This window comes from Lactuca serriola, chromosome 8 (assembly GCF_051521515.1).
Source record: "Lactuca serriola cultivar US96UC23 chromosome 8, Lser_US96UC23_V15, whole genome shotgun sequence".
Taxonomy (NCBI): domain Eukaryota; kingdom Viridiplantae; phylum Streptophyta; class Magnoliopsida; order Asterales; family Asteraceae; genus Lactuca; species Lactuca serriola.
In genome coordinates, this window is record NC_136415.1 from 67,187,488 (window position 1) to 67,200,460 (window position 12,973).

Sequence of the window (12,973 nt, forward strand, 5' to 3'; positions counted from 1 at the left end):
TTCTTCAGGCGTCGCAAGTTAAATGACATTTGTCACCTCAGACCTGCCGGTCTAGCTGTTGCATGCAGCTCAGGTGTGGGTTTGTCAGACCCAATATAGATTTATACACAACTATCACGTTCTCCCTACAAGAGACTCTGGTTACAATTTACAGGACTTTTGATTTTGTTACATGGATGTAACACGAAACGAGTGTCTCACAAATTTATTCATTAACAGATTTACGCAAACTGAGAATCTTTGGTAAAGAGTTTGATATGTAATGAATCATAAACTATACCTATTATAGTTTATCATAATCATTTATAATGTAAAAGCAACATAAACCATACTTCCATAGTTATCAAATATTTGCATGCCATGGTTGTAAACTTTGTTTATAACATTAACTAATTTACCATTCTTGAGAAGGTAAAAAGCTATTTGTCTACTGATACATGTCTAATTACCAAGACAAAATGTCATATAATGTAATAATATATGGTCACATAATGATATACACATTGCTCAACAAGTTACAAGGTAGAATGAAATTGATAGCATTTTTTTGTTGTTAACATTTTCTATTGTTGTTCTTAGAAAATTTATAGAAAAATTATCAAAGGTCCAAATAAAAATCCGTAAATTCTGAGAGTTTGGAAAATCAGTCTAGTTTGTTCATAAATTTTATTATGATTTTTAGTGACCTCCGACTTGTGTGGAAAAGTCCATAATCACATACTGGTCAAGATTCGTTCTTGAAATGATAGGCAATTTTGTAAAAATCACCATAAATTGTAGAAAAATCGTATGGAGATGTGCAAGTAGTCGTTTTAAAGCTTAGAACTTGAACTATTTGCACCTAATATGGTTTTGAAAACTAAAATGTTTAAGTTGCCCAAAATAGTCCGTCAATGGAGTCTAACTTTTCTGATGAAAGTTGTTGGAAGAGTTTAGTTGTGTTCTTGTTGTTTTAACTTGTATTCCCCCCTTAAAACTTAAGAAAACATGAAAAGATAGGGTATGAACTCACCTTATGTGATTTCAGTGGATGGATGTTGAAGAAGGGAAGTGTTCAACTCAAGAACACTTAGGAGATGCCTTGAAGAACCGAGAACCTAACATGAAGGTGACAATGTTTGTGTAAGATTCTTATGATTTTGAGTAGAAGGATGTGTAATAATCATAAGAAGAATGGATTATATTTACCAAGAGTGGAAGAAAGCTTGATGATCAGCCTTGGAAGTCTCGAAATTGGGAGAGAATTGTGAGAGAAATTGGAGTGCGATCCTTGGAGGAAAAATGAGAGAATGAGGGAAGTGTAAGGAGAGAGAGGGGGTTGTCCATCTCTTACTACGTGGGAATGGCTGAGGAATGAGTGGGAAAAGTACTCTTGAATGACCAGGTATGGTGGGGAGGGTGTGGGTTAGGCATGGAGTGGGTATGGGGTGGTTGCTTATGTCTAACACCATGGCAAGGTCAACACTCCAGCACAAGATCTTACTTAATGGGTTTTATTCTTAAATAAGGATTTTCTTAAAAATATGTTGAATTTATGAATATATGGGACCATATGTGTCAAAATATAAGTTTGGGTGAAAATCCCCCGTTAAAATAATTTAAAACGGGCTTAAAACGGAGTCGTGGTCAAAAACCGGGTAAAACGGTGGAAAATCCGAAGTCTGGGCGAGGGCTCGGTCTCAGCAGCCTTAGTACCGGAGTCGCTGAACTAGGTCCGAGGGGGAGGGGACTGCGGTCCGAGCAGATACCGCAGGCGGCTCGTCAGGAGGATCCGAAGCGAAGGTTGGCTGCAATGCTCAGTTCCGGGTTCGGTTCCGCTGCGGTCTTCAACAGCCTCGGTCCTCGCAGCTCCGGTCCTTAGCCATTGCGGTCCGAAGGCTGCGGTTCCTTACGGGGCTGCGGTTAGATGGTTGCGGCTACTCAAGGAGGCTCCGGTTTTGCTTCTTGGGACCTCGGTTCAAGGAGGGTTTGGCCCCTATAGAGAGGCTTCGACCCTAAAAGGCTATTTCCCATGATATCACCCCTTTTTGAGTGGTTTTTCACCAAGTCAAATCTCGGAATGACCCAAATGATTATAAAACTCAAAAGAGGTTTTGAGAGAGATTTGGGAGAGATATTGACATTCTTGGAGAGATTTGGGAGAGATTTGACATACTTGGAGAGATTTCACATACGGAGATAGATTTGGGAGAGATTCCACATTTTTGGAGAGATTTGGGAGACATTTGACATACTTGGAGAGATTTCTCATATGGAGAGAGATTTGGGAGAGACTTTTAATAGAGAGAGATAGAGTGGAAGAGATTGAGAGAGGCTTCTTTTGTGACCTTTTTAAGTGTTTGGTTTCGCAACGCAAGGTCCGTAAGCCCCATTAAGCCATGTTTAAGGATTTTACACACTCCCGATGAGTATGCAACATTATTTTATCAGTTTGGTTCATTACTTACCACAGTTTTAGGTTAAGGAAATCTAGATATACAAACTTTTCAGTTGATGATTTCTCATTAAAATAGCGAGTTATATTGTAATTACATAGCGTAAACCTTAGTATACAAGAGTTAACTGAGTTGACCGGCTTAACTTGTTGACTTTGACTTGACCAAAATTTGAGGGTTGTCACATATAACCCGGAACCTACTAACTTGGCCTACATAGTCCCATGTGGCAATATATAAGGTCGAATTTTGTCACTTCACTTTTTGATTTGTGTCCATCTAGTCGCTTAACTAAGTTTAAGTTTTAATGGGTCGCCTAACTTTTTATTTGTCCTCGAAATGGTCATTATGACTGGGTATAACTCGTAATTAACTGAGTTGGTCAATACAGTACCACATGGCACTAGATTAACTAGTCTTATTTAGCAATCTCATGTAGCAGTTGACCTTGAACCAGATTTGAAGCATCATTGAAGAAAAATTATTTTCTATCTTCTAGAAGCTTCAACGAGAAGAAGTTTCAAATCTTGAACGGCAAGATAATTGCTACTCTAAAATTGATGAGGACAAATGCTAACACTTCAATGATGGTCGCAACTATGGAAATACAACTTTAAGAAATATGAACACGCCAGCGACAGTTGTATACCTAAGGTTTTACAAACTAGGAACTTCCCGTTAAAGCTTATTAAAGACGAATAGATTAGTCTTTTCTTTAATATGATATTTCAAATCCGATTCAAGGTCAACTGCCACATGAAACTACAAAATAGAACCTAATTAATCCTGGTCTAGTCTACTGCCACATCGGACCATACAGACCAAGTCAGCAAGTTATGGGTTCTACATAGTCATAGTGACCATTTCGGGGAAAATAAAGTTTGTTGACCTTTAAAAACTTTAACTTAAATAGAGAAATAAAAAATAAAGTGACCAAATTCAACCTTAACCGTTAATCCATATATATACTGTCATGTAAAACCGTGTAGGCAAACTCAGCAAGTTACTGGTTATACCCAATCAAAATGACCATTTCATTAAATAATTAAAATCTGTTACTGGTTATATCCAATCAAAATGACCATTTCTTTAAATAATTAAAATCTGTTACTGGTTATACCCAATCAAAACGACCATTTCATTAACAAATTAAAAGCAATGTAACCTTTTAAAGTTTAAACATAGTTAAGCATTTCATTAACAAATTAAAAGCAATGTAACCTTTTAAAGGTTAAACTTAGTTAAGTGATCAAATAAGCACAACCCAAAAATTAAGCACAACCCAAAAATTAAGCGACCAGATTTGACCTCACAAGGCAAAACTTAAAACAATTAAACAATATCATCACATAGAACGAGACAACTTGATTGTATTTATTCAAACAAATCACATTCCTAATTTTTCAACAATATCCCCACAAATTCATTATTTTCTCAACACCATGAACAAAACAACATAAGCATATATCAAAAACAGGGGCAAAATCCAAAAAATCCTTACATTTTGGATGATATAATCGTAGAACATGACAACATACAATAAGAATAACTATAATCTAAGATTTAAAAAAAAAAAAATTCAAAATCGCTCAAAAGAAAAAGAAGCTAAAAGGGATTCTTCAAGCTCTTTGAAACCTCTGTATACCGTCTCTATTTGGCTCTGTGGTAGATTCAACCTCCGTACTTCCGTCACATACCTACACACAAGGGGTAAAAATGTAATTACACATAACATTAAAAAAAAAAAAAAAGTTAAAAAGTTGAAGGAAAAATTTACCGATTTGCAGCACTTGCAATCTTATCACGAATCCCGTGATGCACAGCAGTTCTCTGATCCATAGAAAAGGTCCCGCGAAGAAGTGAACCGCCAACGGAAGCCGCCGCCCCTGTTCCGGTTGCAGAAACGGACACCGCCCATTCCCGGACCACCACCAACACCGACCTCAAAAGCCTTAATTTTAAAGTGGGTGACAATAAAATAACACCACTTGATAACAACTGATCATAAGTATTCAACACAGGTTCCACTGCCCCTTTGCAAGCTGCCATAAGTGCCCTTGCCACATCCTCATCTCCAACACCTTCCACCCCCGTAACCACTCGCTCCTACCCAAAAAAAAATAATAAATTAAATTGTGTTTCATGAAACAAATAATATTTTAGTAGTAGTTCATACCAATGCAGCTTTCTCGAGGTGTAGACATAATGTGTCTAAAGGAAGAACAGCACTGTCTCCAGGGTATATGTGGGACCCGATTCTTTTGAGAACAGAACATGCTTCAGCAATTCCTCCCTTGGAAACTGCTTGATCCATTAGTCTTGCCCATGTGTCACGTACTATGTTGCTATCTGTGTCTCCCGAATAGCTTGCAAAATATAGCATTTCCAAACATATCTACAGATAAAAAAATTTAATATTAGTATATTCCAAAATCTAATATTATATTAATCAATGATATATTTATATACCTCCCAAAGTTCAAAAGGAACGGCGTATTCGTTATATAACTGGGTGATGCTTTTTAAATCAAGAGATAATTCCTTGACTTTTTCTTTAAGAGAGTCGAGATTTGAATTGTTTGTGTTTGATGTGCTAGGAGAAGCTTCTATTCTTGAGACAATTCCTTCTAATTCCTCTTTGATTTTAATTTGGAATTGAAGAACTGTTAGTTTTCCTTCAAGTAAATCTAATAGCCCGCTGTCTCTTGATGAATTTGTGAGGCTGTCATTCCCACTTGCACTTTTTGCCTGAATCACCGCATTGCTCAAGTATTGTCGCCTGAATATTTGTTTTTTTAATAATAATATTAAAATGTTAGATGAGAGTAATTTTTTTTACAGGGTGTTGTTACTTGTTAGTTTGTGTATAATAATAACCTTTGGTCAAGTGTGGGGTGATTTTCTAGACCAGTAGAACGTCTTTCTGCTAATCGAAGTAGTACATGAGCTGCTAAAATATGTTGTCTTTTTAACACGTAATATCTTGCTAAAAGCTCTGAGTATTTTGTTTGATGAGAGGAAATTTGTGCTCCAGAAACACCCCGGACCTATATAGTTATATAAAGATTATTTAGTGAAATTTTAAGGAAAAAGATTAATGAAAAAAGATATATATAATAATAATAATAATAATAATAAAACCTGTTGGGTAGGTTCACGGGCAGCATTCTGTAAGAAAGGAACCAAATCGGATCCACCAAACTCCAAAAGTTCATCTTCAAGATTCAAATCAATCAATGTTTTGTATAAGTATTGATGAAAGATTCTGTCAGATGATTGGACACCAAGTTGAATGATTTGACATATGAATTTCTTTCGGGCAGCTGGGGCAAGCGAATGGGCAGATGGTCTGATGGGTGACCCGAATTCCCTTTGTGAAACTTCACCTTTTAGTGATCTTAAAGCACTAGCAATAACCTCATAACACCTTTCTCTTTGAGCAAGTGCATGTGCTCTAATTCCATCATCTATTTGCTCATTAAGGGCATCTCCATTAGGGTCCAAAGCCTCTGCCTTTTGAAGTGGCAATCGAACCACTGCTTCATAAAATCTGCATTTTTTTTTTCTTGTTAGTTTTGCAATTAGAAAACTGGTTTAATTCCAAAATAGCCCTTACATTTTTGACAATAAAAGGCAACACAAAGTTGTTTTTTATTTAAACCAGTAACACTAAAGAAAACTTGTTATAGTATTAAGTTATTAACCATTGAGCTGGTTGAGATGATGACATGGATTATCTTAAAAGGGTTAATTCAAGAAAAGCCCTTACTGACAAATTTTTTTAAAAGACAGAGTTATAAAAAAATCATTTAAACCCATACATGGATTTTTTTGAAAAAGACAAAAAGTTGCTTTTTTTCATTTTAACATGAGAACTTTTGATGACATGTCAAGTTGACTCACTGGACAAACTTATTTATATATACAATCAACTTTTCAAATATATAAAAAATGTCTAGTCAACTTGCCATGTCATAAAAAATTTGGGTCAAAATGAAAAGAAAAAGAAATTTTGGATTTTTCATAAACATGCCAAAATGTTAATGAAATTCCAGATCAGCATCTCAACTGGTTCAGTGGGTAAAGAAAAAGGGTGAAAATAACAAGTTTCCTCAGAGTTACAGGTTTAAATGGAAAAAACAACTGTCATTTTCCTAAACCGTGTCAAAATGTAAGGACTTTTTTGGAATTTTGAATTAACCTTTACAAACCCATATAAATAATACAAGAAAAAAGAAAAACCTCAAGTCCTCGAAGCGTTTGCAGACAGTTTGAAGATCTGCAGATTCAGGAACACCACTTAATTTACTGAAAGCATCTCTTGCAAGTGTTTCCCTTTCTTCATTGTTAGAAGCATTAGCAGCTTTTTCAAGACATTCAACAGCTAAATAGAATTTGTAATCAGATTCTTTGTAAAAACTTGGACATCCTTCACGTAACCTTCCGCTGATGTCATCAACTGTTCCCCTACCATCTGGCCCGGTGTAATACTATGGAAATCAAGAATATAATGTAGAGAGACACACTTAAAAATAAATGGAGTATTAAAGGGCTCATTGGTAATTTACTTACCTCCATTAGAGAAGATACAAGTCTTGTTGCAAGTTTGTCACCTTCTTCAGAACAGGCTAACTGGTGGAAAGTCAACTGAGTCAACGCCTGCTTTGTATTATGGTCAAAGCCTTGAAGCAACCGAGTGACATGGTGTCGTGAAAGAAGTTGGAGGAGAAATAGAGCTTCACCACATCTTAGGAGCAATTGTCTTACACACTCCATTGCCCTTACCTACAAGGTTTGACTAGTCAACATCTTTCAAATCCAACAAGATTAACTAAAAATTGATCAATTTGGGTTATACTTTCATGGATTATCACAAACATGACCAATATTTGTGCTCCCATTTAACAAATTGACCCCTGTTTTTTTACCTTTTAACAAAATAAGCATCTATCATTTAAATTGTATACTTTTTAAAAAGATAAAAGAAACCCATTTTTACCCCTTATTTTGCCACCACTGAAAGCTATCATGAAAGTCAAAAAGTCAAATTTACCTCCATGGAAGCTAGTTCTGTAGGGCTGTAAGGAAGTCTCTGCCTTTTACTAGATGTCCCAATTTCACTAGCCTCCAAATTCCTAGAATAAGGATTAAAAAAGTTCCTTGCTAAACCCATATTACCACTTACCAAATCGCCACCTGTCCCAATCAAAATCGAACCAGTCAAATCACCCAAACCACCAACACTCCCATAAATCCCCCTCCTTTGATTCCTTCTAGACCTTAAAAACTTCTCAACACTTCTAAGTTTATCTTCTAAAACTCCCATTGCATCAACTGAAAGCCTACACCCAACAATCCCATCTTTACTTCCATCAGAAACCATAACAGGAAGCTCCCACACAGGCAAAAGCAGCCTTGAAGCACACAAACAAACCCCTTCATGAGCCCCTGAAAACACCGGTTCAGCCTCTTGTACAACTTGCCCCATGCTAAACCCACCAAGGGCAGTTCGGGTATTTCCCAATGCCACACCACTACCTTCAAGTTGAGGCACCCCAACAACTCTTGGATCCTCAAAAGCCTCAGCTGCCTTTTCAGCCACAACATTGTTTATAAAACTTTCCGTATGAACTACCCTTGAAGCCAACATTAAACACATAGCAGCAGCTTCACCAGCTCCAAATCGGTTAAAAAAATCTTCCAATATCGCCCTTGGTGTGTTGGACTCCAACAATTTTCTTAAAATATCAACCGGACGATTAAAAACAACTTCCATCATTCCCATTGTACTAAAAACAATGATTCGTCTCCTCGGGAGTATATGCTGAGTTGGCAGGTCGCCTCTCGCCCAAAGTTTTCCGGCCAACTTTTCCGGCGACTCGCCGGAGTTGTCATATCCGGAAAACTCTAACTGTGAGTAGAGTGATTGTACTGTGGCGGCTGTTTCAGGTAAGGGCAACACCTCTGCTACAGCTAACATCCGGCCTTCGATAGGTAAAGAAGAGACACATTCCCGTAATGCCCTTGAGCTTCTGACACCTGTCCCTAAATTAGAAGAAGAGTGGGTGGTGGAATCGCGATTCACAATCAAAAGTGAGGAAGTGGTTGAAGGAGATGAATCAGAAAGTACAAGTGTTGCAGATGAGTAATGTGCTGATTCTATCTTTAAAGAAAGATCTTCATTTTGAGCTCTGGAAAATGACCCAAATGACCCTAGAGGAGGGGCAGGTCTTGTTGTGACAACTTTTAAGCAACTTGGTTTTTGAAGATTACTACCAAATGCTCCTCCAACACTCCCACTGTTTTTAGTAGTGGAAAGATACATTCGTCTACCATCTGATAATATTGCAACAAGATGTAGCCATTTTGACTCTACTGTTGATAAAGGGGATATAGAAACTATAGAAGCTTTTGTTGAACGTGTGGCACCCCGAGATCCTGCCACCTGTCTAGTAGTGTTATGTAGATCCCTTTGATTGATCAAATTCTTTTCTTCTGTCACCTTTTTAAGTGGTCCTTCACCATTTTCACCTAATGAAAAAACTTGAATCTTCATTTCTTCAGTTCGGGCATACAAAATGTGTCTCTCATTGTCAACAGCCATTTCAACAATGGGGTCCACAGCACCAAATTTGAATACATTTGGTACCACCCACCTGAATTTGAACAAAAAAGAACATTAAGAAAAGGAAATAACTAAATATGAAAGATTTATAGAATAATATTTATATTTTATACCTTGAAACAACACTACCAAGGCCTGAAGTCAAACAAACTTTCCTGCATCGTTTGTGCCAATTTGAAGCAGAGGTATAATGCATCTCATATATATGTCCATCACGTCCAGCTAAGAAAATATGACCTTTATTTGTACAAGCAATAGATGTCATGGTGACTCCATCAGATGGAATTGTGTAATCTTGTAAAGGCTGTAATGACACCTCAGCATAAGGATCTGTTCCATCACCATTTCCAGAGCAGCATACTCCAATGAGAAGCAGCTAACATACATAAATGAAAGATGTCAGTAAATTGAATAATTAGTAAGAAAAGATACAAGTTATGAAGTTATTACCTCAACAGGTGTTGCCAAGACTAGAAGATATTGAATAGCTTCAACAAAAACCCCAGGTTTTGCTTTGACTAAACCAACAGCACAGATGGCTTGTTCTTCACCACTGTATTCGGGACATTGGCTATCCCTAAATGAAAAAAGTTGAAGCCAAATTCAGGAGAAGAACTGTGAGGCTATGTCATTGAAAGAGTAATGAAATTACTTACCATTTATCAAAACGCCAAAGAAATAAAGAATTATCTACGGATGCCCATGCTCTACGAATCTCAGGAAAGATTCCACATAAAGCAGTGCCTTCTCCTCCAGCTGCATTGTATCTTTCTATGAGTACTGGTGGCAACTCCCTGCTATCTACCACTTCAACTAAAGGAGGCCACTGCAATAAGATGAGGCTACATTAATGGGAATTATATTTCATTGAGATGTGAATTCAAGCATCAAGTCATCAACTAGAAACCAATGTGGTTAATTCAGATGCATTCGGCTATGCTTTAACAATGCAACTTTTTGCAAATTCATTCCTTTTTAGTACTTTTAAACAACTATAAGGTATTCGGCACTTCATCCTCAGAAACTTTCAGGATTCCCATCAACTCTAAAGTTGAAAACCGACACGTATAACATCCGAACTTCACATGCTTTTCTTACTAGAAAAAGAGGGTGAATTTGCTTCCAATGAATACCCAAACACGTAAATCGATAAAAAGTAAAAGTCTCGATACCCAAAAACACAAATAGAAATATTAATGAAACAGCGATTTCAGGGTTACCTCTCTGGGATGAGTAGAATAAGGATGACTAGTATATCTTGACGCTTCTAGGGCTTCTTCTAGGTCAAGCTGAGCCGAAACATCTCTACCGATACGGTCGCTCACTACAAGACTCGCTTTGGTGATATCTCGCATTACAATCTCGTTTTCCCAAGACATCTTCGTCTTCCTCAGAGAATGCTACACGATACTGAAAGATTGATAATAAACAAATCTAGAATAACACGGAACTATATCGATAATAGTCCAAATTGCATTCGATCTCTAGGGTTCTGAGATGGGCATTGAGAGAAGTAGAGTAACCAGGGATTTTTGAACGATTTGGCGATGGCTAAGGGGGTTTTACGTGAATTCTTTAGAAGAGTTGGTAGGGTTTTTGTGAAATTGGGGATTTATGGTGTTCTGTAAAATAGTGGCGGGCAAATTAAGCTGTGTTCAAAGAGAAATTTCCTAAATTGTACGGGGCAAAATTATTAGTACTTTATAACATTTACCAATTTGTTTATTTTTTACAGTTCATAAAGTCACGTTAACAAAAAATGTTATTCTACCAGATAAAACTTGAGTTAAATTTGAGTTAAATGTTTAGTGAGTGTGAGAAGGTTGAGTGAAATCATATTGTTTGATTAAGTATCTAAGTAATAGTGTTGAATGCAGAAAATGATTATTTTATCTTTACAAAATATATTTATATAAAAGCATATTTTTTGTTAAATTGCAAATATTCATCAAACTACATTAAATCCTTATTACAAATTTATTGATTTAAAACATGATTGAATTCCTAAATAAATACAAACTTATGGTTTTTTTCTTTGTTCCAAAACTATGAATAAATATTCAAAAATAGTACCTATAATCATACACATAATACTCATATATTGCATTCTTCAAGATTCCAGAATGATGATCTCTTCGATTAAGTTGCAATCAAGGTATAGTGAATATCATATATCGTACATTATTTGTTGGTTAATACTTAACCACATCTGTGTCACAAAATGAAAAATACTAGCACTAACTGAATGATAACTCAACATCCAACCAAGGCCATGCTACTATAAAATGGACTTGAAGCAACTATTGTGAACTACTTTTGAAAAAAATGATACAGCTAAGGACAAAAGAGTTGATATTAGCAATCGAAACAACCATTAAATGAAAATAAAAATCAAGTTTAGTTGAAGACAACTAAAAAATTAGATCTATCAAGAATACATAATTGATAATTTCAATATGCTAACCTCAACATACAGAATAGACATGTCAACTCATTTGTAAAAGTCACACAAAAATAAAATAAGAGAGGTTTAATTCATTTAATTATAGAAATCCACATCTGCAAAAATTAGATTCAATAGGAGAGGGGTCGTTTAAATATTTGTTCCTTAACGCCTAGAATTCGATTTCAATGTGGCATTTTATCAAACACATTTTATTTACTTCTATGAAACTATTTTGTCTGTCTCACGCTAAGTTATTGAGCAAAGAAAACAGTGTACGACAACGCTCCCTATTTAATTGATAAAGTAACCATGAAAAACAAATCTACCTCTATATATCAGTTGTAGGCTCGATCATGTACGCTATAACTTGTACTCGCCCCGATGTTGTCTTTGCTTTGAGCATGGTCAGCAGATATCAGGGGAATCCTGGCAAGGCTCACTGGACAACGGTAAAGAATATGCCTTAGAGACTGCTGTCCATATCCTTAATCTAGTCCTTACACAGAAGGTTGCCAAAACACCTCACGAGATGTGGACTGGAAAAGTTTCCAATCTAGACCACATCAAGATTTGGGGTTGTGAGGCTTTCATGAGACGCGAGACTCATTATTGATATTTTTAGACCACTAACTTTTATATTTACGTAATTAAAATTGAAATTTTTTATCATAAATTTTGGGATGTTACATTTTCCATGGCTTAAGTATTTTATATATATGGAGAACTAATAGTTGACTTATTAATTATTGTTTTTATAGGGAAAGAAATATTAATTTTCACTTAATTAAATGACAAAACTTCAAAAATGGTCACTGTGGTTTTCGAAAATATCAAGTTTAGTCCCTAAGTTCAAAAAACCTCACAGATCGTCCCTGTGGTTTCAAAACTTTTAACATTTGGTCCTTCCGGCTCACTCCGTTACCATTTAGCCGTTAAGTCAGGGGCATTTTTGTCATTTCATTACCCACGGACCATTTATGAGGTTTTCTATTACTTTTTTTAAAATAAATAAATAAATTTAATATGCAAGGGTCCCACATCTCTCTCTCTCTCTCTCTCTCTCTAATACCCAAATTCAATACCCAAACCATCAGTGGCCATAAGATAGGTCTCACCATCGTCCCTCCTCTCACTACGAAACCATGATTCAACCACCATAACTTATTTGAAGCAGATATGCCCACCAATAAGTAGTTCTCTTAATTATGCCCAACTGCAACCTAAAGGAAGATTAGCCCTACTGCAACTTGAAGGAAGATTTCGGAGGCAAAATCAACTTGATTAGCCCTACTGCAACCTGAAGGAAGATTTCGGAGGCAAAACTAAAACAAGATTTGCAAACTGATCTTAAAATTTCCCCCACTGTGAGTCTATGATGGTGGTTTGAACACTCCAATTCCTCCTGGTAATTAGAGGTTAATAATAGATCAACTTGATTTGGAAAAGCCGATTCCGTGAAACATAATC

At 36.3% G+C, this 12,973-nt stretch overlaps 1 protein-coding gene across 2 annotated transcripts; it reads right to left on the reverse strand.

Moving 5' to 3' along the window:
• Positions 1-3,878: 3,878 nt before the first annotated feature.
• NUP155 (nucleoporin 155) lies at positions 3,879-10,709 on the reverse strand. 2 transcript variants are annotated; one of them, XM_079017839.1, is made up of 13 exons: positions 10,281-10,709; positions 9,717-9,886; positions 9,511-9,637; positions 9,174-9,436; positions 7,621-9,091; positions 7,008-7,220; positions 6,678-6,925; positions 5,577-5,985; positions 5,313-5,482; positions 4,905-5,214; positions 4,612-4,830; positions 4,213-4,541; positions 3,879-4,132 (listed from the first exon to the last, which is right to left on the reverse strand). In XM_079017839.1, the coding sequence occupies exons 1-13, from the start codon at positions 10,437-10,439 to the stop codon at positions 4,015-4,017; spliced, it is 4,206 nt and encodes a 1,401-aa protein (XP_078873965.1). In that variant the 5' UTR covers positions 10,440-10,709; the 3' UTR covers positions 3,879-4,014. The 2 variants fall into 2 exon arrangements, with proteins under 2 accessions (XP_078873965.1, XP_078873964.1); XM_079017838.1 differs by having other exon boundaries at positions 7,489-9,091.
• Between the last annotated feature and the right edge of the window lie 2,264 nt (positions 10,710-12,973).

What these genes read in the sequence shown, in the direction of transcription:
- NUP155 (XM_079017838.1), bottom strand. Translation starts at nt 10,439, where the DNA reads ATGTCTTGGGAAAACGAGATTGTAATGCGAGATATCACCAAAGCGAGT. An exon ending in TCTTGGCAACACCTGTTGAG is followed by an intron (nt 9,437 to 9,510) that starts GTAATAACTTCA and finishes TATGTATGTTAG; the next exon opens with CTGCTTCTCATTGGAGTATG. An exon ending in CAGAACTAGCTTCCATGGAG is followed by an intron (nt 7,221 to 7,488) that starts GTAAATTTGACT and finishes CAAACCTTGTAG; the next exon opens with GTAAGGGCAATGGAGTGTGT.